The sequence below is a fragment of the Trichosurus vulpecula genome, chromosome 1 (genome assembly GCF_011100635.1).
Source record: "Trichosurus vulpecula isolate mTriVul1 chromosome 1, mTriVul1.pri, whole genome shotgun sequence".
NCBI classification, from domain to species: domain Eukaryota; kingdom Metazoa; phylum Chordata; class Mammalia; order Diprotodontia; family Phalangeridae; genus Trichosurus; species Trichosurus vulpecula.
The window spans coordinates 237,423,335-237,451,051 of NC_050573.1; the positions used below are offsets into that span (position 1 = coordinate 237,423,335).

General features: G+C 37.6%; 1 protein-coding gene across 6 annotated transcripts; it reads left to right on the forward strand.

Annotated features, from left to right (window-relative positions):
* The first annotated feature begins 13 nt into the window (after window positions 1-13).
* METTL4 (methyltransferase like 4) lies at window positions 14-27,173 on the forward strand. Of its 6 annotated transcripts, none has more exons than XM_036750218.1 (10): window positions 14-89; window positions 6,822-6,902; window positions 8,099-8,554; window positions 10,004-10,066; window positions 13,254-13,617; window positions 13,874-13,943; window positions 19,585-19,759; window positions 20,608-20,714; window positions 21,603-21,694; window positions 26,609-27,173. In XM_036750218.1, the coding sequence occupies exons 3-10, from the start codon at window positions 8,135-8,137 to the stop codon at window positions 26,752-26,754; spliced, it is 1,437 nt and encodes a 478-aa protein (XP_036606113.1). In that variant the 5' UTR covers window positions 14-89; window positions 6,822-6,902; window positions 8,099-8,134; the 3' UTR covers window positions 26,755-27,173. The 6 variants fall into 6 exon arrangements, with proteins under 6 accessions (XP_036606113.1, XP_036606095.1, XP_036606086.1 ...); XM_036750200.1 differs by having other exon boundaries at window positions 39-126; XM_036750191.1 differs by having other exon boundaries at window positions 42-98.
* The last annotated feature ends 544 nt before the right edge of the window (window positions 27,174-27,717 follow it).

A 27,717-nucleotide genomic window follows, 5' to 3' on the forward strand; every position in this document is an offset into this window, starting at 1 on the left:
TCGGAAAAGGCCCCGGAAATACCCTTTCCGTACAGCAATATGGCTGCGCCCATGATTAAAGGAGGAGAAAGAAATCTCTCGTCTTTGCTGTGAGCGAGGTGTTTAATTCTTTTCTCCAGCTCCATTGTACGGTGATGCAGATTTCCTGCGATAATTTAAAGGAGGATTATCACCTTTTCTGGAGGAGAGAATGGGAGGTCTGATGGGTGTACGGTCTCACTCGTATTGACTTGAAATTTAGGGGCTTGGAACCGTGATAATTGGCGCCAATTGTGTGTGTGTGCGTGTGTGTGTGGTCCATTTTTGGTCCACTACGGAGGCCAGGGTGGTGACAGGCGATTTATGCGCTGAAGGAGAAAGAGGAGTGGGCCAGATTAGTTTCAGAGTCTCCTAGTGTACACTTTCATGACTGTCCTCCCCATTGCACCCCCTCAAGTTAAGGCCACTTCGAAATAATTACCATGTTTCACCCGAGGTGTCTTCTAGCTTGGGAACAGAGGCAGAAGTGATGCAAATGCAAAGAACCTTGGATTTGGGATTATAGGAGCCTATGTTTAAAGCCAGAAGCGAGTTTAGAGAGGTCGTAGTATAACTTATAGATGAAGGAGGATCAGTCAGTCATTCGATAAACATTTATTAAGTGCCTACTATGTGCAGGACATTATGCTAAGCTCTGGGGACACAAAACAAAGTATGAGACTTCCTGCCCTAAAGGAGCTCACAATCTAATAGGGGATACTGTACAAACAGTTATGAACAAACAAGACACATAAGGAGATTAATTTGAAATAATCAACAGATGGACGGCACTGGCATTAAGGGGAATCAGGGAAGGTGGTATTTTAGCTAGGACTTGGAGGAAGTCAGGGAAGCCAGGAGGAAGAGATGAGGAGGGAGAGCATTACCTGCTTGAGGAAAGCCAAAATGCCTAGGGTTAGGAGATGAAGTGTTTTGTGTGAAGAACAGCAGGGAGGCCAGTATCACTGGATTGTAGAGTAAGTGGGGTAAGAAAGGTGTAAGAAGACTGGAAAGGTAGGAAGGTTATGAAGAAGGGCTTTGAATAATTTTCTGTTTTATCCTGGGGGTAATAAGGAGCCACTGGAGTTTATTGGGGAATGGGGGTGTGTGGTGGTGGTTTGCCATAATCAGATGTGTATTAGGAGGATCAGTGAGTGAGGATGGGCTGGAGTGTGAAGAGACTTCTTGCAGACAGATCAATCAGTAGGCTTTTGCAATAGACCAGTCTTGAGCTGATTAAAGCCCTGCATCAGGGTGGTGGCAGTATCAGAGGAGAGCAGGGAAGGGAGCAAGCATCTGTTAATCACCTACTATGTGCTAATCGCTTTACAAACATCTCATTTGATCCTCACGAGAACCCTGGGAAGTAGGTGCTGTTATCCCCATTTTACAGAGGAAACAGAGGCAGATAGAGGTTAAATGGCTTGTTGGGGGCCACGGAACTAGTAAGTGTCTGAGCTCAGATTTGAAACTCCTGACTCCAGGCCCAGTACACATCCACTGAATCAGCTTGATGTCTGGATGGCAGTGGGGAAAGGACAGTGTGGTTGGTGCAGGGTGATAGCCTAGGAGAGAATTGAGGGCTTGAGAGATTGGAGGTTATGGTGTGGTTGAAGAATGAGATTTTGGATTGCAAAGCAGAAGAAAAGGTGGAATGACAATAGACTGATCAGATAAGGGAATTTCAGAGTTCATGAAGATGGAAATGGAGCCTTTATGAATTTGTAGGTGGTGCAAGATCGCAGGTATCACCATCTTTGTGTGTGGCTGAGATGGGGTAGAGTGGTAGGTCATGTGAATTGAGCAGGTTAAAGAACCGTTATATTTTATGTTACTTGAGGGAGTATCTATATGTTGAAGTCTCCTAATGTGAGGTCAGGAGTTGGGGAGGAGAGAAAGACTTTGAGCCAGGCACTGAACTCATTGAGGAAAGAAGGGAAGTATCCCTGGAGGTCTGTCAACAACAGCTATCAGAATTTGATTGGGTGGTAAATAGGATTGAATGAACATCAGAGGAGCTTAGGTTTCTGAGCAATGGTGGTAGAGGGAGAACCTGAAAGTGACAATGGGGAGCAAGGAAAATTGCAGTATTCCAACTTTGACCAGTGAGCCAAGGGGGAATGAGTGAAGAAGGTGGAGCCCGTGTTGAAAAGGGAAGCCAAGGAAGCTGTCAACAGGAGGGAGCCTGAATTCAGTGAGAGCTAGAAGAGGGAGGAAATTGGAAAAAAAAAGATTTAAGATGAAATCAAATTTGTTGCCTATAGGGCAAGTATTCTAGAGGGTATAATGATTAAAGGTGGGTAGTTTTAGGATTCTAGAGTGTTCTACTGGGGAGGCGGTATGTTGAGAGGAATGAGAATAAGGGATCAGGTGGTGGGGGATGTGGGAATGGGGTCTGAATAATGATCATCAGGAGTTCAGCATTTCTGGGATGGGGAGAGTATGACTAGAGGGTGGTTTGTTAATTATTGAGAAAGAATTTAGATAGATGTGTATTGTCTATAGGATTTTGGCCTCAAGGTGAAGTCCTCTCTGGGCCTCGGGGTGAAGTCACTTGTCCAAGATCACACAGGTAGATATTTGCAGTGGACTCCAGATGGAAGAGTGCTCTCCCTACACCATGCTGCAGGAGAGCTGGGGTCTAGTTTTAGCCTTCCTATTAGGTAGCAATGTCAGAGCAAGCTATCTACCTTTCCTGGGAGGTCATTTTCCTCATATATAAAATGAGGAAGATTAACTAGGTGACTTAAGTAGGAATGAAATGATTTGGTTTTTGGCATCTACCCCAAAGTTTAGGAAGCATTTTTAGGGAAAGAAAAGATAGCATGTTGCTTGAGGATACTGGTTCCTAAATGTAGGTCATAAAAGATCTACAGAAGAGTCTTGAAAAGAGCACATCTGGAAAGTGTAGTTCCTAGATAGTCTATATAAGGGACCAACTGTCAGTCAACAAGCATTTATTTTGTTTTATTTTTTAAATTAACATTTTTTCTCCCTCTCAACTCATCCTTTTCTCTCCTTTCCCCCAAAGAAAGATAAAACCATTGTAACCAATAAGCGTAGTTGAGCAAAATAAATTGCCAAATTGACAATATTTTAAAACAGACAAACCAAAAAACTCCACCATGTCTTGGATTTGTACCTTGAATCTTATTATCTCAGGAGGTGTGTAGCATTCTTTATCATGTCCCTCTGTAATCATGTTCGATAATTATTATAACCAAAAGTTCTTGAGTCTTTCAAAATTGTTCCTTTTTTACAATGATGTTATTCTAGAAATTGCTCTTTATTCTTCTTGATTTATTCTGCATCAGTTCATATGAGGTTTCCCTGATTTCTCCGAATTGTCCCCTTCATCATTTCTTGTGGCACAGTAGTATTTCATTACATTCATATACCATCATTTTTCAGCCATTCCATGATTGATTGGCACTATCTTTGTTTCTAGTTTTTTTCCACTACAGAAAGAACTACTATAAACATTTTTGTATGTCTAGGACCTTTTCCTCTTTCTTTGCTCTCTTTGGGGTATATAGTGGTATTTGCTAGGTCAGAAGGTATGCAAAGTTTAATAATTTTTTGAGCATAGTTCCAAGTTGCTTTTAGAATGGCTGAACCTATTTATAGGTCCACCTGGAATGAATCGATGTACCTGCCTTCTAGCAGCCCCTCCAGTATTTGCCATTTCCCTTTCTTGTCATTTTTGACAATCTAGTTGGTGTGAGGTGGAACTTCAGAGTTGTTGTTTTGTTTTGCATTTCTGTAATTATTAGTGATTTGGAGCATTCTTTCTATGGCTATAGATTGAATTTCTGCCCTTGAGAACTGCTTGTTTATAGCTTTTAACCATTTATCAATTGGGAATGATTCTTATTCTTATAAATTTGAATTAGTTCCTTATATATCTTGGAAATGAGATCTTTATCAGAGAAACTTATAACAAAGATTTTTTTCCAGTACCTCTTTCTTTTCTACTTTTAATTTCATTGGCTTTGTGCAAAAACTTTTAAATTTTATGTCATCAAAATTATTCTTTATATCTTTTGTGAACCTCTCTATCCCTTGTTTAGTCCTTCCCCTATCCATAGATCTGGAAGGTAATTTCTTCCTTGCTTCTAATTTATTTATGTTATAACCATTTTAAATCTAGGTTATTTATCCATTTGGAGCTTATCTATGTGTATTGTGTGAAGTTCAACAAATATTCAGAAAGTGCTTATAATGTGCTAGGCATTATGCTAAGTGCTGAAGATAGAAGAAGGGAAAGGAAAAGAAGAGGAGGGAGGAGAAGAAGCATTTATATAGTGACTACTGTATACCTGGCACTTAAAAATATCATCTCGTTTGAGTCTTACAACAACCCTGTGAAGTAGTGCTTTTATTATCCTCGTTTTACAGTTGAGGAAACTGAGATAAAATGACTGACCCAGGATAACACAGCTAGTGAGTATCCAAGGCTGTATTTGAACTCAGGTCTTTCTGACTCCAGGCCCAGAGCTCTGTCCACTATGCCACCTAGCAAAAATATCATCCTTAACCTGAAGGAGTTACTCCCATTCTGATGAGGTCTGAGACAACATATGAAAAACTTTGTAGACACAAGATGTGTACAGTCAAATTTAGTAAAGATCCATTTCAGGCTAGAAATGTTATGATTCTTAAAAAATAGTCCCTTAGGATGATAGAATCTTGGAGTTGGAAGGAATCTCAGAAGGCATCTGGTCTAACCCATAAATGACCAAGAATCCCCTCTGTGACATCCTTAATAAGTGTTCATCCAGTCTCCATTGCTTGAAGACTCCTAGCTAGGGAAGGTCTCCTGAAGCATCTAGTTCCATTTTTGGATAGCTCTAATTGTTGTTTTCCTTTATTTTGAGTCTGAATCTGCTTCTCTGCAACTTCAGCCCATTATTCCTATTTCTACCTTCTGGGGCCAGTGAAAATTAGTCTAATTCCTTGTCTAGTTCATATACTTGGATATATACTTCATTTGCTTGGACAGTTATCATGGTCTACCTAGGTCTTGAGTCTTGAGAAAAGGCCATCAAATTGGGCAGGTAAGAGATTATTGGTAATTTTGAAGACAGAAGTTTCATTAGAAGTGGGAGTCAAGGATAATGAGGAGACTGGGAACCTAGGAGACTAGAAAGGTCATCGTGGGGAAAAAATTAGCAGTAGACAGGGATGGAAATAGGGATGTTCAGAAAAGGGGCGGTTTTTTTTTTTTTGGCTTTTTTTGGGAGAAAACCAACGTAATGAGGCCTGTGATGCATGTTACAGCCTATTCATATTTGTTCATCTAGTGCTACCCTCTCTTTTCTGCTGAAAAAAACCTCCGTGTGTGTGTGCGTGCGTGTGTATGTAAGGGGATTTACTCACCAACCACTGCCCAAAAGCACACACACTCCACCTGCCAAGGGGATGATGACTCTGATGAAGTGATCTGAGGAAAGTGTTTGGGGGTGGGAGGAAAAATTTTGACTGTGTAGCTGCTTTAAGTGTCTGGGTCAAATTTGGTTATAACCACCTGGAGGGGCCAGTATAGGGTTTGAGGGCAGCCACGAGAGGCACTTTGTGGGGGAGAGTGGAATGGAGGAAAGTTGAGCTGCAGTGGGTAAATGGGTTAGGTTTGTGGTGTTGGAGACAAGTCTACAACTGGCTGTGTTGGGGAAGGGTGGGCTGTGACCCATTTTCTTTCTCTCCTTTTGATTAAGAGCTATCCTTGGAGTTAAGTTTCAGCCTTTTAGGAGGATGTGGTGGTTGCCACTTTGAAGATTTACTACTTTAACTGTTAGTAACTATTGTAACTCTGTCAAAGAAGGAAATGCCAGAGAGAGAGAGAGAGAGAGAGAGAGAGAGAGAGAGAGAGAGAGAGAGAGAAGGGAATGTTTAAGAGAGATATTATGAAGGTAGAATTGACAAGGTAGATTAATGTAAAATTATGTGTTTAAAGGACTCAGCTAACACTGTATAGAGTCTGTCAGTGTCCAATCAAATAAGTAGTTAGAGTTTGAAGCAGTGACGGACTAGGTCTAAATCACATAGAGAAGATTGCTAATTCAATGTGATTAAATTATTGAAATTCAGCTTGAAAAGAAAAAGGGTTAAAAAAAGAAGGAAATGAGATCGGTCTGGTATCTTCATAAGACCATACCAACTTTTTGTAATCAATATTTACCTTTCTTAATCAATTTTTTATTGACAGCTTTTGTTTTTTACCCATTTTCATTTATGAATATACCCCTCCCTACTTCCTAACCAGTGAGCCATTCCTAATAAAAGAATGAAAAAGAAAAGTGTTTCTTTTTCTGGAATAGGGATTCTTAACTTTTTTTTTAATGTCATGGTCCCCTTTAACTCTCTAATAAAGCCTATGGACCCCTTCTCAGAATAATGTCTTTAAATGCATAAAATGAAATATATTACAAAGCAAACCAACATCTAAATAGTTATTAAAATACTTAAAACACAGACCCTAGGATCTCTGTGCTAAACTGCTATTAACTGTACCTTCAATAAATTCTAGAATTTTCAAAGAATCAAAGTTAAGCTCATTGAGTTATGGAAAAGAATCAACCTTGCCTTTTTTGAAAAAAAAAAAAAAAGCCCCTTTCAGTGTCTATAAGTCCAATTCTAGTCACCATAATAATGGATACTGTACCACTGAAAAACTTTCTTTTTTGAGGGGAAAAAAGGTGCTAAATACTTAACCATTGTGGAAGAAAACTCTGTACTTTGTGTCTATACAAGTCTACTAGAAACAATTTTATCAATTTAAACTAATTCTTAACATTTCTTCTTAGAGAAAAGTCCAAAGATGGACAAAATTACTACATACTTCTGAAAGTGTCCCTAAGACAAGCCATTTTGGAATTGCAGTTTGGGTGAGTTGGTCAGCTCTGATTGCTGTTTTCCTGGGTTCATGTGTTGCTCTCCATCTTTTAGGGTTAGATTCCCCACTAACTGCTCCCCCTAACTGCCACCTTCCTGTCCCCTTCCCAGATCAAAGGAAGAATTCCAAAGAAGGGAAGTGATTATCTGAAAAAAGAAATCTTTGTATCATTTTTTTTCAAACCTTCTTTATATACCTTCAGAATTGCATTTTACTTTACCTTCACCACATGGTCATTGGAAATCAAAAATTGGGTGACTTTTCAGTAGAATGAGAGGTAGCATGATAGAGTGGGAAACACTGTTCTTACAATCATGAGTTTTGGCTCTGATATTTACTAGCTATTTGACCCTGGACAAGTTATTAACCCATCTGAACCTCAATTTAATAAAATTATTTAATTTTTAAAATTAAACTATATTTTATTTTCAGATCTACATTCTCTCTGGTCCTCCTCTCCTCCCCCACTCATTGAGAAAGAGAAATAATATCTATTACAAATATGTATATCCTGTATTATTCATGTCCAAAAAAAGAAAGAAAGGAATGAAGCAAAAAAAAAATTAGCTTCAATCTGTACTCTGAGTCCATCAGCTTTCTGTCTGAAGGTGAATAGCATACTCATTTGGAATTGTGGTTGGTCATTGTATTGATTAGATGAATAGCAACCTTCTGATCTATAAAGTGAGTATATTAATACTAGTGCTATATGTTTCACAAGGTTGTTGAAGAAAGTATTTTGTAAACCTTAAAGTACTATAATAATAGTGAAATTATTAATATTTTTGTTTAGAAATAGGTTTGTCTTTTGGGATCTAAGGTGGAGATTGAAGTGATAGAGAGGTGAAGAAAATGAATGTCTTAGATGGATTTCTAGAAATGGGGTGGAATGTCTCTTATAAAAGGAAAGTTTAAACAACCCTAGATAGAATATGACTGAAAAAAACTTAGAATTAGTGAGTTGATAGGAAACTTTGGTATCAGTGGGATAGAGTTTATAAGCAATAACTTGAAAGTTTTCCTCAGAATCTGCCACGTGTAATACAGTTGAATTTTAAATTTTCTTTTGGGTAGAGATAACATTTCTATACCATCATAATAAATTACCTCACATAAAGCTATTTTATATTTTTACTAAAATTTAGGAACATTATAATTTTGATCTGAAAAATTATTTTTAAACTTTAGTTCCTCATTTCTAAAAGCCTTTCATAAGAAGAGACTATGTCTATTGTGCACCAGCTGTCATCTGGATGGCTACTGGATCATCTTGCCTTTATCAATAACATTGATTACCAACTCTGCCAGCACTATGAACCAGCTTCCAGTAATGCTGTACCCATCTCATCTCCCCACTGTGATTCTCTTACTGTAACTTCTACATCTGCTATTGAACTTTCTGCTACATCGATGGCCTCTGAGGCTGCCCCAAAACCAGTGACTGATGAAAGAAAAAATGAAGTGTTACTGCAAAAATATACATTTCGAGCTGAACTGTTTCATGTTACTAAACCCCATGTGACAGTAGCTGATTGCACAGCATTCCAGAAAGGAAATAAAATGGAGGCTCAAGAGGATGGCAGTATCAATCATAAGAATCAAGAATGTGTTCAAGACCAAGATTCTGTTTCTGCTCTTAGGAAGGTATGAAGTCTTCTAAGAAAATATGTTGCTTACACATTAAATAATTTACCATTCAAACAGCTCAAGTAATTTTTTTTCACTCTCAGGAATAAATAAGCAAGAAAGAACAAAAGAAGCTAAGATGAGAAGTAGTGGAATACTGTGTAAAGAGGCCTGGATGTAAAAATCAGATGACCATGTTTAACTCAAAAACAACAAACAGATTTGGTACAGACTTTCAGAAAGTTTTCCTTCTAGATGAATTCAAATCTTGAAGGCTTAGAAGTCTAACATTTTTCAGAAGTTAGGAACAATAGAAGTAGTATGCTAATTGAAATGAATTGCACTGAATAACATGGAAGTCATACGTACAATCAATCTTCAGTAACTCCTTCAGACAGCAATATAGTGCAGGAGCAATCATAATAACTCAATAATCAATATGTAAGTCTTTGCAGATTCAGAAAAATTCACCTCAAAGCCATGGATATAAAGATTATTGTTGTCCTAGTTTTACAGAAAAAAATATAAGACTAAAGGTCATCTTGCAGGTTGTCATAGGTACCACTAGTAAAAATCTTGTCTCCTGACTGAATCTAATATATCACCTCATAGGCTATATTTATTCCTGCTTTGTATGTTGAGTAGATTTATCTTTCTATATCTTAGGAAATATTGTAGCATGAATTAATGTAAACAGATATTTCTTAATAAGTTCTATCAGGGTCTATCTTACTAATGAGACAAAATAGATGCAGTAGTAATATAAATTTGGCTTATTCGACCTTATTACAAAATATCCTTCGTATTTCCAACAAGATGAGGTAGATTAGAATGGCTATTTTAGTGATCCCAAGTGTGATTAGCATGTTGGATTTTATTAATATAGATAATTTGTATGTAACTGTTAAACCAACAAATAGGGACTTTTCTTGATACTGTTGCTATGAAATTAAGTCTAGATATTTCATTGACTGAGAAAAGAAGGAAGCTCAGTATAATTAAACTATATATGCTAATTGACAGGAAAGATTTGTGTTTGTTATTGTGCAATGCCTATTCTGCTTTGTGTACTTCTAGTGCTGATATTGGTAAAAGAAATAGACTTATTGATTGTTGCATTTTGTTAGGTACAGTTTCTTCTTAACTATGTTTAAATATTATATATATGTATATATATAAAATATATGCATATATACATACATATATAAAATTTCAGCAGGTGACACGTTGGTACCCTTTGTGATTTGTGTTGTTGATTTTTATTTATTAGTTTTCTGTTTGGGGACAGCATACTTTAGTCCAAATTCTTTGCCTTTAGTTAGCCTAAGTACATAGTTATCACCGTATGGACTAAATTAGACAACTGCAAAAAGAGAATGTCGTAAAAGAAATTGCTTATACATTTTACAAGTCTAAAACATCTTGATGCATTAGCTTAATTTTTTCTTGTTTTGGTTTTCTCTTTAGAAAAGGAAAAGATCTATTGCATTCAATCAAGGTGAACTGGATGCTATGGAATACCATACAAAAGTAAGTTTCAAATGTTTAATAATCATAATGGAAACTTTATGCAAAGTGGAACAGACCAACAAATAGCATAAGCATTTATTCTCCCAGAGTCAAGGATTCTGACCTGACGTGATTTTGACTTGTCAGCCTAAATTTAGTAGAGTAAAGTAATAAACTACTTTGCAAAACATTCAAATCATGCTCTACATTTCGGATTACATTAATATTTGTGAATATTTATTACTATAGCATGAATTAAATGAAGCTATATTAGTTGAATTACAGCTCTGTTCTTTAATTTCTAAATCAAGAAATACTTAAGCAGAGTTCAAATGACCATTTCTCAGGGATATTATAGAGTGAATTCTTACATGGGATAGAAGATCAAACTAATGACCTCTAAGGTCTCTTATACTTGAAATTATTCTTTAAGTATAGCTTAACATTTCCCTTCCTCTTCACTGCCCAGGCCTCCTCCCCCCACCAAAAAAACCCCATAAACACATTCAAACCTCTGACACCATTAACCAAATCACATTAACTTTTCTGTTGTTCCTAACTGGGAACATATCAGTTGATTCCTCTGATGCCTTACTCATCGTTCCTGTTACTTTCCTGACCAAAGTGCCTCTCTCTGTCCTCCATTCCCTTTTGTATGTAGAAAGTAGAAGGCAGGTGGACTATGGTAGAATTCAGGGAAATGCATGGGGGACACTTAGTATGTGTCCCCTCTGACAAATAAGATAGCTTTTTCCTCATCCTCCACACTCCTGCCTCTCTTCTTTCAATGGCTTTTTTAATGTGAATGATAATTAAATGAGGTATTGTGGTATACCTTAGAAAAAAATTCTCATCTTAGTAGCCATCATCAAAACAAACATTAAGTGCTTTACATATGTTATCTCATTTGCTCATCGTAGTTCTGTAAGGAAAGTCCTCTTCTGGTTGAATTTTTTTTGATAGGCGAGAAATTTGAGGCTTCAAGTAGCTAAGGTATCATAGGTGAGATTTGAACCCACATCTTCCCAACTCGCATCCACCATTTTGTTTATTACTCCGACTGGCTTCAAACAAAATTTAAAAGTGTACATAAAACTATAAAATACAAATTATTTAACTGTTTCACGACATTTTTGCTATGTATCCTCTTATCTCTTTTCTATAATATTTTTTTTTTTTGAAATTGGCACTAGTGTCAAGGGCCAAAAAATGATCCAGGAGAATGAGAAGAGAGAAAATCAATTATTGAGTACTTATCCTTAATTATTCTAGGTACTGTAGAAGATACAGACATGTTTAAAACCTGGCTTTTGTTGTCAAGGAACACAACATGTCATAGAAAAACAGCACTAATAGATAAAGCAATTAGAGAATAATTAAATATTAAACTATAGAGGGCAGGGCCTGGACATGATTTTATTGGTATAGGGAACTCCTATGTGAGAAAGAAAACAAACAAAACAACTCTATTAAAGCAGGTTGGCATTTTCTTTGCAATCTAGTCTTAGAGAGTAACCTAGTGACTTGCCTAGGATCACCTACTGTGCACCAGAGACAGCATTTGATCCCAGTTCTTCCTGGCTTTGAGGCCAGCTTTCTGAACACTATACCTTGGTGAGTACAAAAGGCTATTGGATTTGCATGATGAAGGTGGTTAGTGACCATTATGAAGAAAACACTTCCAGTATATGTTCAGAGCAGAAACCATATTTTAAGGATTTGGAGACACTTGTGGTAGTAAGGAAACGGAGGTATTGAGGAGAAATCACTTGTTTGAAAGGTCTGGAAAAGGAATTAAAGAAAGAGAAGACTTATTTAACTAGCTGTAAATATTTTCTCATTTGTTTTGGTACATACTTTGTTGCCTAGAAACTACTGTGGAGACCAAAAAGCAGAAATAGTTAGTGATGCAATAAGGTGAATACATTATCCCATCAAACATATTTTCAAGATTTTGTTACAAAATATAGAAAAATGCTGAATGAATAATCATAACAAATTATGTATTTAGTTGTTATAATTTCTTTGATTTGGGTCCTGTAGACAGTATTGCATAGGAGTGTCAAATGAATTTAAGTAACTAATTCTTAATAATAAATGTGAATGCCACAGTTATAAAACATTCCATGATTTTAGAAATTTTCCGTAAAAGGAAAAAGAGGGATATAGTTATAGTAAGGGGAAGATGCTCTTCTAGCTCTGTGTCAATTACAGGTAAGAGTCATGTAGATAGCCAATTGTATTGACAGGATGTCACAGCCAGGCTCAGAATTTACCAGGTGGAAACTGAGCCAAGGGAGTCTTACCTTACTCTTCCAAAGTGCCATTCCTCCCTGCCCCCCTCTCCCCCTTCCAGTATTTCCCAGGGACAGATAGCTGGTAGCTGTTCACAGATGTCACACCCATTAGGTTTCTGGCATTATAGATCATTGGTTCAATGACATTTCCTGATGATCATACCTGGAATCAGACTCAGAATAATATCAATTACAATCCCACAAGATTTAACCTTAAGCAGCAGAATTTCCTTAATCAAAGCTCAGGGCTGGATTAAGTTATTATTATTTTCATGTTGTTGAGAACAAAAGTTTTGTATTGTTTCTTGTTGTTTTAGTCATTTCAAGTCATTTCATGTCAGTTTTCTTGGGGTTTTCTTGGCAAAGATGCTGGGCTAATTTGCCATTTCCTTCTCCAGCTCATTTTACAGATGAGGAAACCAAGGGAAACAGGGTGAAGTGACTTGCCCAGGGTCACACAACTAGTATATGTCTGAGGCCAGATTGGAATTTAGGAAGATGAGTCTTCCTGATTCTAGGCCCAGCTCCCTATAACTCTCAAATTATCCAAAGATCCTGATTAAGTTCTTGTCCTCCCACCCTCTACTTATTCCTAGGGGGAGAGGTAGGGGAGAGGCCACAGAAAGCAGCTTTATGTTCCCATCCCATGTCCACCGCGCCCCCCCTCCGCCCCCTACCTGGGGAACTTGGAAATGACCAGCTGCCAAATTTTATTACTCTAGTTTTATATATATATAAAAAAAGTAAGGACATGAGGTTTCCCATGTCCTTTTTGTTTCTACCAGTATTCAATAAGTACATTGATTTTAATCTAAACATTTATAATATAAAAAAAAGATGAACTACTGTTGTAGAAATAACATCATCATAAAAATCTGTTTCCTTAACATATTTTTATTATTCATTTTCAGGTCAGGGGCCTGATTTTGGATGGCACCACACAATTAGTCCAAGAAGGCCTGAAAAGTGGTTTTCTTAGCTCACTTTCAGAAAAACTGGACAATGGTAACAAGACTACTACTCTGGGACTTGATAGCTGTGGTTTGGCTGAACTATGTGACATGGCTAAACGGTTGCCTTTAGTAAATGAAAATGATACAGTACAGTTGATAGATGCAGATGTATCTGTTCCAGAACAGGATGTATTTTCACGAATTACCCAAAACCGCACAAACTTTACAAAGATGATTATTCTGATGGGACAGAAATATCTGTTGCCACCAAAAAGCAGCTTCCTCTTGTCTGATCTTTCTTGTATGCAGCCACTTCTAAATTGTAAGTATTTACATGTACGGTCTTTTCTGAAAGGGATATCTCCTCCATTTTGTGATTGAATACAATAGCTCACAAGTTGACTGATGATGAATTGTTCTTGTTATAGTTTATTGGATTAAGTGCAATAATACTTTTTCTGTTATATTTGTGTCTAGTTGAATGTGCTTCAGTTTGAGTATGACATTTGGCTTTCATGTTTATAATCTGTGATCACCACATAGGAGCTTTTCTCCTAAAGTTGTGCTTTTGCTTTCAGATGGCAAAAAATATGATGTAATTGTGATCGATCCACCATGGCAGAACAAATCCGTTAAAAGAAGCAAAAGGTATATTGTACAGATTTATATATCAAAATTTACCATTAAGACCATTCCAACTTTACAGTGATCTTTCCATTGTACTACAGTGCCTCTCCTTAATTCTCAAAAGAATTAAAATTACAAATAATCTAAAAGGCAATGGAAAAATGCATTGTGGGCATAAACACATTATCACTGACAATTTGGACCCAAGTGGCAAAGAAGGCATTTTGGAGGATAACCATACCTAGAAAAGGAGGTAGGCTGATCACGTAATGAGAATGAAACAAAAATGGAAAATCTGATTGGCAAACTAGGAAGAGTTTGATGCCTATCTCTTTTTACTATTTGTGAATGAGTCATTGTCTCTCTGGGTTTCATTTTCCTCATCTATAAAATAACATCTAAGGTCCTTGCAAGCTCTAAATATGCAGTCTTATGATCCTATGAGATTATGGTGTTCCATGATTTGTAGACATACAGCATCACTAAGAGAATATTGGAATTGAAGTTCATTTCATGGGGTGGTTAGGGAACTAGTAACTGGGAGAATTGTATAGGAGATGACACATAAACTGAACCTTGAAGAAAACTAAGTATGAAAGGAGAAGGAGGTGAGGAAAAACTGCATTCCAAGTGTGGGCATGGGGGAGATAGCCTGTGTGAAAGCACAAAGGTGGGATGCTGTGTATAAGGGAAAAGCAGGTCAGTCAGCCTAGAATACAGAATAAGTGAGAAGGAGTAAGATATATTGTCTCAGATGGCAGGTTGGACCCAGAGCACAAGTGGTTTTAAGAGCCAAAGAGAGAAGTTGTATTTTGTATTGCCTAAGGGTAATAAGGAGCCACCAGAGTATTTTGAGCAGGGAAGTGATTTGGTCAGACCTATGTTTTAGGACTATCATTTTGGAAGCTATATGGAGGATGGATTGGAGCAAAAATACTAGAAGTTTGGAGACCAGTTAGGAACATATTGCCGAAGTTCAGGTGAAAGGTAATGAGGGCCTGAAGTAGGGTGTTGGCTATATTATAATGAAGAAAAGGGGAAGTATTTGAGAGGTGCTGTGGAGGTAGCTAGGTGGCGCGGTGGATAGCAGATCAGGCTTAGAGTCAGGAAGGCTCTCTTCCCGAGTTCAAATCTGGCCTCAGGTGTTTACTAGTTGTATGACCCAGGGCTTAACACTTAACCTTGTTTACCTCAGTTTCCTCATCTGTAAAATGAAATGGAGAAGGAAATGGCAAACCACTCCAGGATAAACTCCAGATAGGGTCAGGGAGAGTTGAAGATGACTGAAAATGACTGAACAACAACAAGTGGAGGTATAACTTCCAAGATTTAGCAACTTATTTGCATATGGATATAGAGAGAGGAGGGGCAGCTAGGTGGTACAGTGGATAGAGCTCTGGGCTTGGTGTCAGAAAGATTTGAGTTCAGATTTGGCCTCAGACATTTGCTAAGTTGTGTGACCCTGGGCAAATTACTTATCCTCTGTCTCAGTTTCCTCAGCTGTAAAAGGAGCTGGAGAAGAAAGTCACAAATCACTCCAGTATCTTTGCCAAAAAAACTGCAAATGTGGTCAGGAAGAGTCAGACACAACTGAAATGACTGAACAGCAATAATTATAAGACTAGCTCTGGCCTAGCAATTATGGAGTACAAAAGAACTGTAATGTGTGGGCCTTATTTGAAAGGACCTTACAATCTAGATATAGGGAAAAGACATACATACAGATAATTAGAAGATAGGAAAATATGTAGTAATGTAGGTCACATTTTATAAAACACCTAGCACAGTGCCTAGAACATAATAGGCACTTAAGAAATGCTTATTCTCATCCCATTTCCCTAGTTTGCTCATTGTGCACCATAATAAGTGTAAAGAAATTAGAGTCAAGAGAGATTGATAAAGGGGATTTATTGGGGAAACCCTCATGGAGGAGGAAGTAGGACTTGAGCTGGGTAGAATATGCTTCTGCAGAGAAGAGGGGTGAGAGTTTCCTAGATGGGGAAAAAACAAAATTAATGATAGCATGGAGGCCAGGGTTAGGATGAGATCGATTTTGCTGGAGGAGAAGTTTTGTGTTGGGATGTAGTGGAATATCAGCCAGAATAGGGATAAATTTTTTTTTCCTCAGTACTTCAGTCAATCCATACTTTATTATTTAATATTTTTAGTTTTTAGCATTGATTTCCACAAGATTTTGAGTTACAAATTTTCTCCCCATTTCTACCCTCCCCCCCACTCCAAGATGGCATATATTCTGACTGCCCCATTCCCCAGTCAGCCCTCCCTTCTGTCACCCAACTCCCCCTCACCCCCCATCCCTTTTCCCCTTACTTTCTTGTAGGGCAAGATAGATTTCTATGCCCCATTGCCTGTATATCTTATTTCCCAGTTGCATGCAAAACCAATTTTTTTGAGCATCTTCTTTTAAAATTTTGAATTCCAAATTCTCTCCCCGCTTCCCTCCCCACTCACTCTTCCTAAGAAGACAAGCAATTCTACATAGGCCATATATGTATCATTATGCAAAACACTCCCATAGTCATGTTGTGAAAGACTAACTATATTTCCCTCCATCCTATCCTGTCCCCCTTTATTCAATTTTCTCCCTTGACCCTGTCCCTTTTCAAAAGTGTTTGCTTTTGATTACTTCTTCCCCCATCTGTCCTCTCTTCTACTGGTCCCCCTTTCTTATCCCCTTCCCCCTACTTTCATGTGTGGTAAGATACCCAATCGAGTGTGTATGTTATTCTTTCCTCAAGTCAAATCCAATGAGAGCAAGATTCACTCATTCCCCCTCACCTGTCCCCTCTTCCCTTCCAATGAACTGCTTTTTCTTGCCACTTTTATGTGAGATAATTTACCCCATTCTATCTCTCCCTTTCTCCCTCTCTCAATATATTCCTCTCTCATGCCTTTATTTGATTTTATTTTTTTAGATATCATCCGTTCATATTGAACTCACCCTGTGCCCTCTGTCTATATATATGTATATTCTCTTCAACTACTCTAATACTGAGAAAGGTCTCATGAATTACACACATCATCTTTCTGTGAAGGAATGTAAACAAAACAGTTCCACTTTAGTAAGTCCCTTATGATTTCTCTCTCTTGTTTACCTTTTCATACTTCTCTTGGTTCTTGTGTTTGAAAGTCAGATTTTCTATTCAGCTCTGATCTTTTCACTGAGAAAGCTTGAAAGTCTTCTATTTTATTGAAAATCCATATTTTGCCTTGGAGCATTATACTCAGTTTTGCTGGGTAGGTGATTCTTGGTTTTAATACTAACTCCTTTGGCCTCCAGATCATCATATTCCAAGCCCTTCGATCCCTTAATGTGGAAGCTGCTAGATCTTGTGTTATCCTGATTGTGTTTCCACAATACTCAAATTGTTTCTTTCTGGCTGCTTGCAGTATTTTCTTCTTGATCTGGGACTTCTGGAATCTGGCGACAATATTCCTAGGAGTTTTCTTTTTGGGATCTTTTTGAGGAGGCGATCAGTGGATTCTTTCAATTTCTATTTTACCCTCTGGCTCTAGACTATCAGGACAATTTTCCTTGATAATTTCTTGAAAGATGATGTCTAGGCTCTTTTTTTGATCATGGCTTTCAGGTAGTCCAATAATTTTTAAATTATCTCTCCTGGATCTATTTTCCAGGTCAGTGATTTTTCCAATGAGATATTTCACATTGTCTTCCATTTTTTCATTCCTTTGGTTCTGTTTTAGAATATCTTGATTTCTCATCAAGTCACTAGCTTTCACTTGCTCCAATCTAATTTTTAAGGTAGTATTTTCTTCAGTGGTCTTTTGGACCTCCTTTTCCATTTGGCTAATTCTGCCTTTCAAGGCATTCTTCTCCTCATTGGCTTTTTGGAGCTCTTTTGCCATTTGAGTTAGTCTATTTTTTAAAGTGTTGTTTTCTTCAGTATATTTTTCAGTATTTTTTTGGGTCTCCTTTAGCAAGTCATTGACTTGTTTTTCATGGTTTTCTCGCATCCTTCTCATTTTTCTTCCCAATTTTTCTCTACTTCTCTAACTTGCTTTTCCAACTCCTTTTTGAGCTCTTCCATGGCCTGAGAGCAGTTCATGTTTCTCTTGGAGGCTTTTGTTGTAGGCTCTTTGACTTTGTTGACTTCTTCTGGCTGTATGTTTTGCTCTTCTTTGTCACCAAAAAAGGAATCTAGAGTTTGAGTTTGAGTCTGAGTGCGTTTTTGCTGCCTGGCCATGTTCCCAGCCAAGTACTTGACCCTTGAGCTTTTTGTCAGCATATGACTGCTTGTAGAGCAGAGAGTAATTTGTCCCAAGCTTAAGGGGCTGTGCTGCTGTTTTCAGAGCTACTTCTACACAGCAAACTCTGCCACACCAGCGTTCCTCCTCCCCCAAGAACCGCCAACCAGGACCATGACCCTGATCCAAGCAGACTCTGCACTCTTGCTCTGATCCACTGCTTAATTCCTCCCACAGGGTGGGCCTGGGGCCAGAAGCAACCACAGCTGGAGCTCTGGAAGCAGCCCAAGAGCTGCACCACTTCCAAGCCCCTGGCAGCTAGGGCTGACCATGCACTCCTTTCACTTTAACAGTTTTTCTATTAACCTTCTTTGTTGTCTTTGGCGTTTGTGAATTGAGAAGTCTGGTAAGTGCCATAGCTTGATGATTCAGGGCCCTACTGCCTGTTCTGCCCAGCTCCTGGTCTGTTTGGTCCTGGCGTGGCCCACCCTGGGCTGTGCTCCGCTCCGCTCCCACCTCTGTGTGATAGACCCTTCCCAGCGACCATCCAGGCTTTCCTGGGCTGGAGCACTGCTTCCCTCTGCTATTTTGTGTGTTCTGCAGCTCTAGAATTTGTTCAGAGTCATTTTTTACAGGTGTTTGGAGGGACCTGGGGGAGAGCTTAAGCAAGTCCCTGCTTTCCAGTCGCCACCTTTGGGGCAAATTTTTTGAGGGCCTTGAAAGCCAGGTGAAGGAGTTTAGATTCAGTACTGTATAGTAGAATGTAATTGATAGTTCTAGAACAAGAAAGGGCAAAACTATAGAAGTGGTATGTGGGATTAATTGGAAGGAGGACCAGTGAGAGGCAGAAAGACCAGCTAGGAGACAAATGCAGTAACTCGGATGATAAAAATTTGGCCTAACAATGCAAATTGAAAGTCTAACAAGAGTTACGAAAGGAAAAGTGAAATTGATAGCTATTTCAAAGGAAGAAGAGACAGGACTTTGTGGCCGATTGGATTTAATGGAGTGAATGAAAGGGAAGAATAAAAAATGATTCCAGTTTTTCTAGCTTGCGAGGCTGAGAATGAGTGTGGATATGACACTAGCTTGAGTAAAAGTTACAAGATATTTAAAACTGTAATTTAGCCCTGTAAGAAGAACAAGGACATTAGTGTTCTTTTATATGTTTCAGTAAAATTATTACAGTAGTTTTAGAAGAGATGAAAACCGTTTGCAACAAAGCCTGTCTGTATTAAAAAGGAAAATGGACAAAAATTGTTATCTCAGGAATATGTGTCCACTGGATGTCACTGTTGATTCATACTTAGCACTTAGAAGCCTTCTTTTAGATAGGCACAATTCTATGCAGAGTTCCCTGTTTAATTCTTGTTTTTTTAATTCCTACCAAATTTTCCTGTATTTGTAAAAATATTTTTTTAAAAATTATATGTAGGTACAATTATTTATCTTCTTGGCAAATAAAAAAAATACCTGTCCCCAAACTGGCTGCTCCAAACTGTCTTGTGATCACTTGGGTCACCAATCGACAAAAACACCTACAGTTTGTAAAGGATGAGCTTTATCCCTGTTGGTCTGTGGAAACACTTACTGAATGGCACTGGGTGAAAGTAAGTTCTAAAGTTGTTTGATAATTTATTTACTCAGGTGGCATCTTTTGACTGTCGCCACCAATTCATTTTTTCTTTCTTCACTCATTTAACATTGTCTTGTTAAAGCCTATTCATTTCTCAGTCTCTGGGTGATGGCAGATACGGGGGTGGGGGTGGGGGTGGGGGAAGATTGTGCTAGTCCCTCTACCCCTTCCACTTTAGCCTTTTTGTCAATTTCTTTTTCAGGGCTTCTCTTTGTGCTAGGGAGGGAGTTGTAGGGGATGGAGGTGGGGAGGATGGTGGTGATGGAGTTGCTGGTGGAGGAAGGATGAGAAAAGAGATGGAGAAATGGCTAGATTTTTAAAAGCTCATGCTTTTGAAACTCTCTCAAATTAAATCCTTAAGAAGGACAAGATACTAATTTTTAAAGGTAAAATAATCCACCCAAATAATTTCCCTAATCTCTTCTATATTCTAAACCAAATTAAGCTGTTTCTAATTGTTTAATTATAGTTAGCTTATTAATTTTAGATAAGTAAAATTATGATATAATTTTTTAGGTGCTAAATGCATACTTTTTTGGGGGATGCTTTGTTATTATATTTTTGGTCTTTTCTGTAATTTATTTGATCCTGAGTTTTTAATCAGAAGTGAAATTATAATTGTTCCTATGAGGGAAATATGATTCACTTTCTGATGTTTTGCTTTAAGATTCAGTTTCTAGCAACACATTGCAATAAAAAATTAGGAACTATGTATGCTATATATAATGGTCTTTCAGACTAGCTGATTAGAAAATACTCATTTTTCTTTCCAGTACCAGAAAACATTTGTGGATTTACTTGACTTTTTTATTCCTCTGTCAGATCACCAGGTCTGGAGAATTTGTGTTCCCATTAGATTCTCCACACAAAAAGCCTTATGAAGGTTTAGTACTGGGGAGAATTCAAGAAAAAACTGTTTTGCCATTAAGGTATGAGAAAAGTATTTTTTAAAGTTTGTATAGTATAAGTTTCTTTTTTTTTTTTTTTGGCAGGGCAATTGGGGTTAAGTGACTTGCCCAAGGTCACACAGCTAGTACATATGTCAAGTGTCTGAGGTCGGATTTGAACTCAGGTTCTCCTGACTCCAGGGCCGGTGCTCTACTGACTGCGCCACCTAGCTGCCCCTAGTATAAGTTTATTATTAAACAAAAGTCAATCTCACTCTTAATTTGTACATATTTTGAAAACCTGGAAATTGAGAATGAGTAGAATGGATAACTTTCTGTTATGATTTTCTGTCACATGTACTCTTCATACATTTGTTTTCTCCTGAGTCTTACTGCCCTGAAGTTCTATACTCTTGATACTTGAATTGAAGATTTTCCTTAAATTTATTCTTCAGAGGAAAAATATTATCATTTCATTTCAGTCAGTCAGTAAACATTTATTAAACACCTACTTTGTGCTAGGCACTGTGTTAAGTGCTAGGTATGCAAAGAAAGGCAAAAGATAGTCTCTGCTCAAATAATTGTGTAAAAACAAGATCTGGAAAGAACAAATTGGAAATAATCAACAGAGGGAAGGCACATAAAATAAGTGGGGAAACCAAGGCCTAGGCTTCCTGTAGAAGGTGCTAAGATTAACTGTTAACTGTTCCCTTCCCAGTCCTTTTAAACACACCCCTCAAGCTAAATTTTTATGATTTTTCTTCCCTATCAAGGCAGCCCTTGGTGGCAGTAGTGCTGATGCCGCATGGGAAGTTGTTGGGGAGTGAATACCGCAAGAAAAGATGAAAAAAAAATCATGATGCCTATAATTTGTACATATAAACATCAGATTTGACTATATAACTTACTTTTAAATTCTTTTAAAAATAGGAACCCGGAGATGAAAGTACTTCCAATTCCAGACCACAAAATAATTGTCAGTGTTCCCTGTACCCTTCATTCGCACAAACCACCTCTTACAGGTATGTTTATATTATTGTTATTAGACTGTTTGGGCTTTCATTAAATTCACAGATCATAAGTTGGGCACTTAAATGGTTCAAAGATTTTAAGGGATTTAAAAATAGGATTGGTTATGGTATAGTGGAAAGAGCATTGGATTTGACCTCAGGAGACTTGGGTTCATGGTCCTGTTCTGGTAGTTACTACTACCAGGGTTATCTCAGGGTCCCTTTTAATTCTGAAGATTTGCCCAGTGTTACACCTGCATTAAGAAGCAAAGCCAGGATTTTTACCCAAGTTGTCTGACTCAAAATCCAGCATAGTTTTTACCATACTATGATCCTATAAGTAAACCCAACATTAAAAAAGTCTGCAGATGGAGATGTTGATAAAATAGGGTCTGAAGGGTCTTTAGGTCTTACCCTTGTCTGTGAAGGCTGAATTTGAAATGTACTCAAAATAGCTGCTAGAGAAATGGCCAGCGTTGTCTAGATGTTCTGTAGAAGCTTTGGGTTTTGTTTATTTCCTTATTTTGAGAGAGGACCGTATTCTTGAGGTGCCTTTAACTGAATTGCTGATGTGGACTGCAGTTCCTAGTGGTCATAATGCTGCTGTGGGGTTATGATAATCTCCTTACTGCTAAACCATACCAACATTTTTCTGTTCAGGCAATTGAGAGAAAAATAGCAATGCATTTCTGATTTTATACTTCATAGTACTTAGGAAAACGGGATTCAACCCATGACATTTTGCTTTACACAGATCTTTTTTTCCCCATGGAAACATATTTAATTTATTTTGAGGCTATCTGTACTATAAAACAACTCGGGAGAAAATCTTACTAGGGGTTTACATAATATTTAGTTCCTTGTATAGAGGGTTCTTTATGCATTACCAGGTTGCTTTTGAGACAGAAACAGGAGACATCTAGCTGATTATTCCAAACTAGCAGAGATTTTTTTCCTATGCATAATTTATTGCTTTCCTTTTTTCAAGTGATAGAGGTCCCTGCCTCCTCCCCTCCCAACGCACACCTATGTGACTTAAAATGAAGAGTAACTTAAAATGTAGGAGAATTTGATACTGATTTTTGTATTCAATCTAAGGAAATCTAATAAGTAGTTATCTCCTTTGGATGTTTCTCCCTTAGTGGATGCCAGGAGTTTTGTGGTTATATTTCCTATAGTTTCAGTTTTACAAAATGAAAACTTCTGTGCTTTTTAAAAAAATCTAATATTTCTGAGTAACTAATGTCATTAGTTTAAAAAAATGAGCGATTGTAACTAAAAGTCTTAGGGGGCTGCTAAAATTGGATATGCAGGTTAGTTGTATAAAAAAGAATCATTAAAATCTCTGTGGTGTCAGGGTATAAGTAATGCAGTATTTCAGTTTTTCAGTAGAGGGCAGCAGAACCACACAGAATTTTGCAACGCCTCTAAAGTTGAAAGTTTTGTATCAATATCTGGATGACTCATATAGATTATATTTTGTTTAAGTAGTCACAATGACAAAAACATTAGTATTTATGGCTACTCTTATCTTATTTCATGCTACTCTTAAAAGTTCATATGTTAATGTATAAAGATTTATTCTTCTGGTGAAGGTGCAAATTAAAGTAAGTCATCAAAAAGCAACATTTAGGTTCCTGCAGAGCATTTAACTATGGAATCATGACTGTAAGGGTTTTGGATGATACATGTTCTGTGTTTAGTGCTTGCAGTTTTAATATGTCACTGAAATGTACTTACGCTGTTTTATGCAAATTCATAAAATGAAATTTTCTCACTCCAGTTTTTGATTCAAATAACAGCAGGTTTTTCTTTTGGTTCAACTCATGATATCTTCCATGAAATAGTAAAGATACATTTTATTCTACAGGAGAATTGGCAGAATATTCTGTTTCATGTGGGGTACTTTTACTGTATTCTCAAGATTAACATGTTTTCCTCCCATAGATTTAAAGGTATCGTGAATATGAAATATGAAAATGGTATTATAAGTACACTTTAGAACACTTAACAACTTTTTTAATATACAGTAAAAAAGTTTACATTGTTAATTTTTTGAATCACAAGTATTTTTACTGTTCACATTCTCCCTTATTTATGATGCTATATGCATCATTTCCTCCTGAAAATGTAAAAAAAATTAGATGAGGTATTATGTACTAAAGTTTAAAATGTGAAGGGATTATAATGGCATTAGATTTTATGCTACTAATAACCAAATCATGGTTTAGTCTTTTGAGCTGGCAATATGGTATACAATACTGGAACTTAGGAGGGAGTAGAATTTATTATCTGTTAAAATGTGAATTAACTGGGAAAATGTGATTCTTTAGATGAAGTTTAGCTTTTCAGTCAGCCTGTCTAGAACACATCTGTTCTGTACATTTAGAAATGTTTGTTCTTTCAAGATGGATTGCTGACATTGCAGGTTTTCTTGTGACTTGAAGCAAACATGTCCTGTTGGTTCTCACTTGTTCCACTTGAGAGACTTTGTCTCGGCTCACTTGAGAACTGAAATCAGTTCTCTCTGTTCTGGACTATGCTCCCCCACCAGCAAGAGAGTTTAGTCTACTGGTAACAATACTTAGAAAGTTAACCCAGAGGGCTGAAGAGATAAAGGTCACTGAGACCCGTGGGAGCTACATAGCAACTGTCATTGGGACTGACAGTAATCCTTCAAGTGGTTTCTCTCTTGCTTTCCTGTTTAGAGTTTAAATGCCTTCTGGCCTTTTGAAATAATGGTAGCAAATAATTTCTTATCATTTGTCAATTAAGGTCTAGTGTTTTCTCTACATTGTTTTTGTTTTGTTTGTTTTTCATTTGAGTTCAGAGCAAGCCAGCAGAAGAAAGAGTAGGGAAGATGATGGGATGGACAAGCAGTTCATGGGGTGAACAGACACGGGGATAGAGAAGACCTTCATTTTTTTCTATGTCTCTAACTTCATTCCCAGCTAGGAAAGAAGGAGGATGATTAGCTATTTGGGGATTATCTGTTAACTTTATAAATGTAGCCAATCAGGAGCATCTTGATTTTTTACCCCCCAAATGATGTCATTTTGTAACTATGAATTTAGAATTCAAACATTTGAACTAACTTAATAAGTTGTACATTTCTATTAATTTTTCCTAATTTCTTTACAAAATTCTTAATAAAGTAAAAGGAATGGCATAATAGCATCTGAATACTGCTCATTTTTTTTCTTATTTCCTGTTGGAATGGGAAGGAAAAAGAAGCCATAGATGTGTTCAAAATGTAAGAGTGATCAATGGTGTGCCACTCCAGGTGAGGAGCTGGGTGGACACTAAGTAGTTCATAGATTCTGATTGTGAATGTTTTTCCTTTCTAAGATCAGTTTTCCTTTCTCAAGTAGATTTTCAGCTTTTTGATGACCTGAGACTTCTGGTTCCTTACCTGCTTATTTGGCTTCTGGGGCAGGGTTCTTCACCCTGGATTCTCAGTTTAGTATGTGTATGGACTGACTGACTCTGAGAAGATTTTGGGTTTTATTCTATCTTTGTACAAAAGAAAAAGTCAAAATACGTGCTTCTTTTAGTATAACCTTAGACCACATTAAAGGTGACTGGGGACAGGTAGGGCAAGGATTCATGGAGAGGAAAATGAAAGAATGATGGTGTTATTGTCCTCTAGGCCTCTGGGGAAATCTCTTCTGAGGACAGCAGCATTTAATTGTTTATTTATGAAGAGACGAATTCCACAAACCAACCCTGGCTAGATTGTTCTGAAACCTGAATTTCAGTTAAATCAAACTCTAGGTATCTTCAACCTTGATTTAATATTTAATAGGCAGTGCTCAACCAATACCCCTCTCCCTATCCCCCAAACACTGACTCATACATCATAATGATAAAAAATCATTGACATGTTGTTTTTAAAGGCTCAGATATCCCCAGAGTTACCAAGGGGATACATAGTCCTTTAACATAGTTTCTTGTGTGAGAGAGTGTGTGTGTGTGTGTGTGTGTGTGTGTAGGCAGGCAACTAGGTGGCACAGTGGACAGAATTCTGGGCCTGGAGTCATGCAGACCCAAGTTCAGACTTGGCCTTAAGTACTTACTTAGCTGTATAACCCTGGCAAGCCACTTAACCTCTGTTTGCCTCAGTTTCCTCATCTGTAAGAGGGGGATAGTAATAGCATCAACTCCCAGGGCTGCTGTGAGGATCAAACAAGATCATAATTGTAAAATGTATAGCATAGTGCCTGGCATATTGTAAGTACATTTATAAATGTTTCTCCGTCTCCTTCTCCTTCTCCTTCTCCGTCTCCTTCGTCTCCTTCGTCTCCTTCTCCTTCTCCTTCTCCTTCTCCTCCTCCTCTTCCTCCTCCTCCTCCTCCTCCTCCTTCTTCTTCTCCTTCTCCTTCTCCTCTTCCTCTTCTTCCTCCTCTTCCTCCTCTTCTCCTCTTCCTCCTCCTCCTTCTTCTCCTCTTCCTCCTTCTTTCTCTTATCTTCCTCTTCCTCCTCCTCCTCCTTTTCTTCTTTTTCATATTGGGTGTCATTTAGTTGTTCGTATAGATATTTTCAAAGGCTTCCCCCACTTTTTCCCCCTTGCATGGAATTTGTTGATTAAAAAATAAATTGGCCTATATTCAGGAGATGTTGGGTTGACAATACTGAAAAATTTAAAAGTCACCTATGTAGGTGTTGAAATCTTCATTTCTTATCCCTCAAATGAAAACCGATAAATCAAGATGATTGAAGGCTCTGATGGTGTTGTTCCCAATCTCAAGGGCACTGATTTCCGGTGACTTTCCAGCTATAAATAGTAAAACCTCTTGATGAAATCCTAGAAATTAATTTGCTGTCCTTTAACAAAAATGAAACATTCTGTTATTTTTTTTTCTTTAACAGCTGAAAGGAAATTGATTTCCCCCCCTGTAATCATCTTTGGCTTTTTTTTTTTAACAGAAGTTCTAAGAGACTATATCATGCCAGATGCCGAATGTTTGGAGTTGTTTGCTCGAAACTTACAGCCTGGATGGACTAGCTGGGGAAATGAAGTTCTTAAATTTCAGCATATTGATTATTTCATTACTCCACAGATTAGAAACTGACCATAATCTTCTGACCAAAGTAACCATTCTCCTTATCTCCTCTACTATCCCCTAATGTGACCTACTTCATTGTGCCTTTACTACCAGTCGTACACTTGGATATTAAATAGGATTCATATGTTTTATGACAAAATGCATTGTAGTGACCAGCCTTTTGTATTCATTGAGGGTGAGTTTAACTTCCACTTTTAACTCTGCAAGTAACAGGTTAAGAAGAAAAAAAAAATGGGTTCCTAATAATCTCTTGGTCTGTTAAAAAATGAATTGTAGACACTTATCTCTCAGATACAATTATACTTTGAAAAGTGTTCTAGAAACTGCCAAGTGCATTGAAATTTATGCAGTATTCTTTGTGGTTTTAGATTGCATGTCAGGGTTGCTTTTCAGTGCTACTTTCTTTGGACTTATTTTAAGAAATATTTGCTTTTCAGAAAATAATAAACATGTTTTTAAAGAATATCTATGTCATGTATTTTTTTTTCAAAGCATGGAAAGGACACTGGATTTGGAGACAGAAGACCTGGGTTCAAATTCTGTCCTGGACACTTAATAGATATGTCACCCCTAGCAAGTCACTTAACACCTTGATATCTTAGTTTCCTGATTTATAGAATGAAGGATAGCCCCTAGTATTCCTTCAAGATCTAAATCTATGATCCTATGGGACTAAGATCTAGTTATAGACTTGGGTCTGCTAATCACTAACCAGGAGGCCTTGGACAAGTAATCTGAACCTTGCTCAGTTTCCTCATCGATAAAAATGAGACGAATAACATACCTGTCCTTCCTGCCAACCTCACAGGGTTGTTTTGAGGATCGAATGTAAGGTGGTTTTGAACTCTGTTCTATCTATTAACTAAGAACAGTGGGTGGGTCCAGTGTTACAGAATTAGAATCTAATAATTGGAAGGGCAGCTAGGTGGCTCAGTAGATGGAGTGTCAGGCCCAGAGTCAGGAAGACTC

Bases quoted from the DNA above. Each gene is read 5' to 3' on its own strand.
- METTL4 (XM_036750218.1), top strand. From the start codon at position 8,135: ATGTCTATTGTGCACCAGCTGTCATCTGGATGGCTACTGGATCATCTT. The intron at 8,555-10,003 runs GTATGAAGTCTT...TTTTCTCTTTAG, and splicing joins CTGTTTCTGCTCTTAGGAAG to AAAAGGAAAAGATCTATTGC. The intron at 13,944-19,584 runs GTATATTGTACA...AATTATATGTAG, and splicing joins TCCGTTAAAAGAAGCAAAAG to GTACAATTATTTATCTTCTT.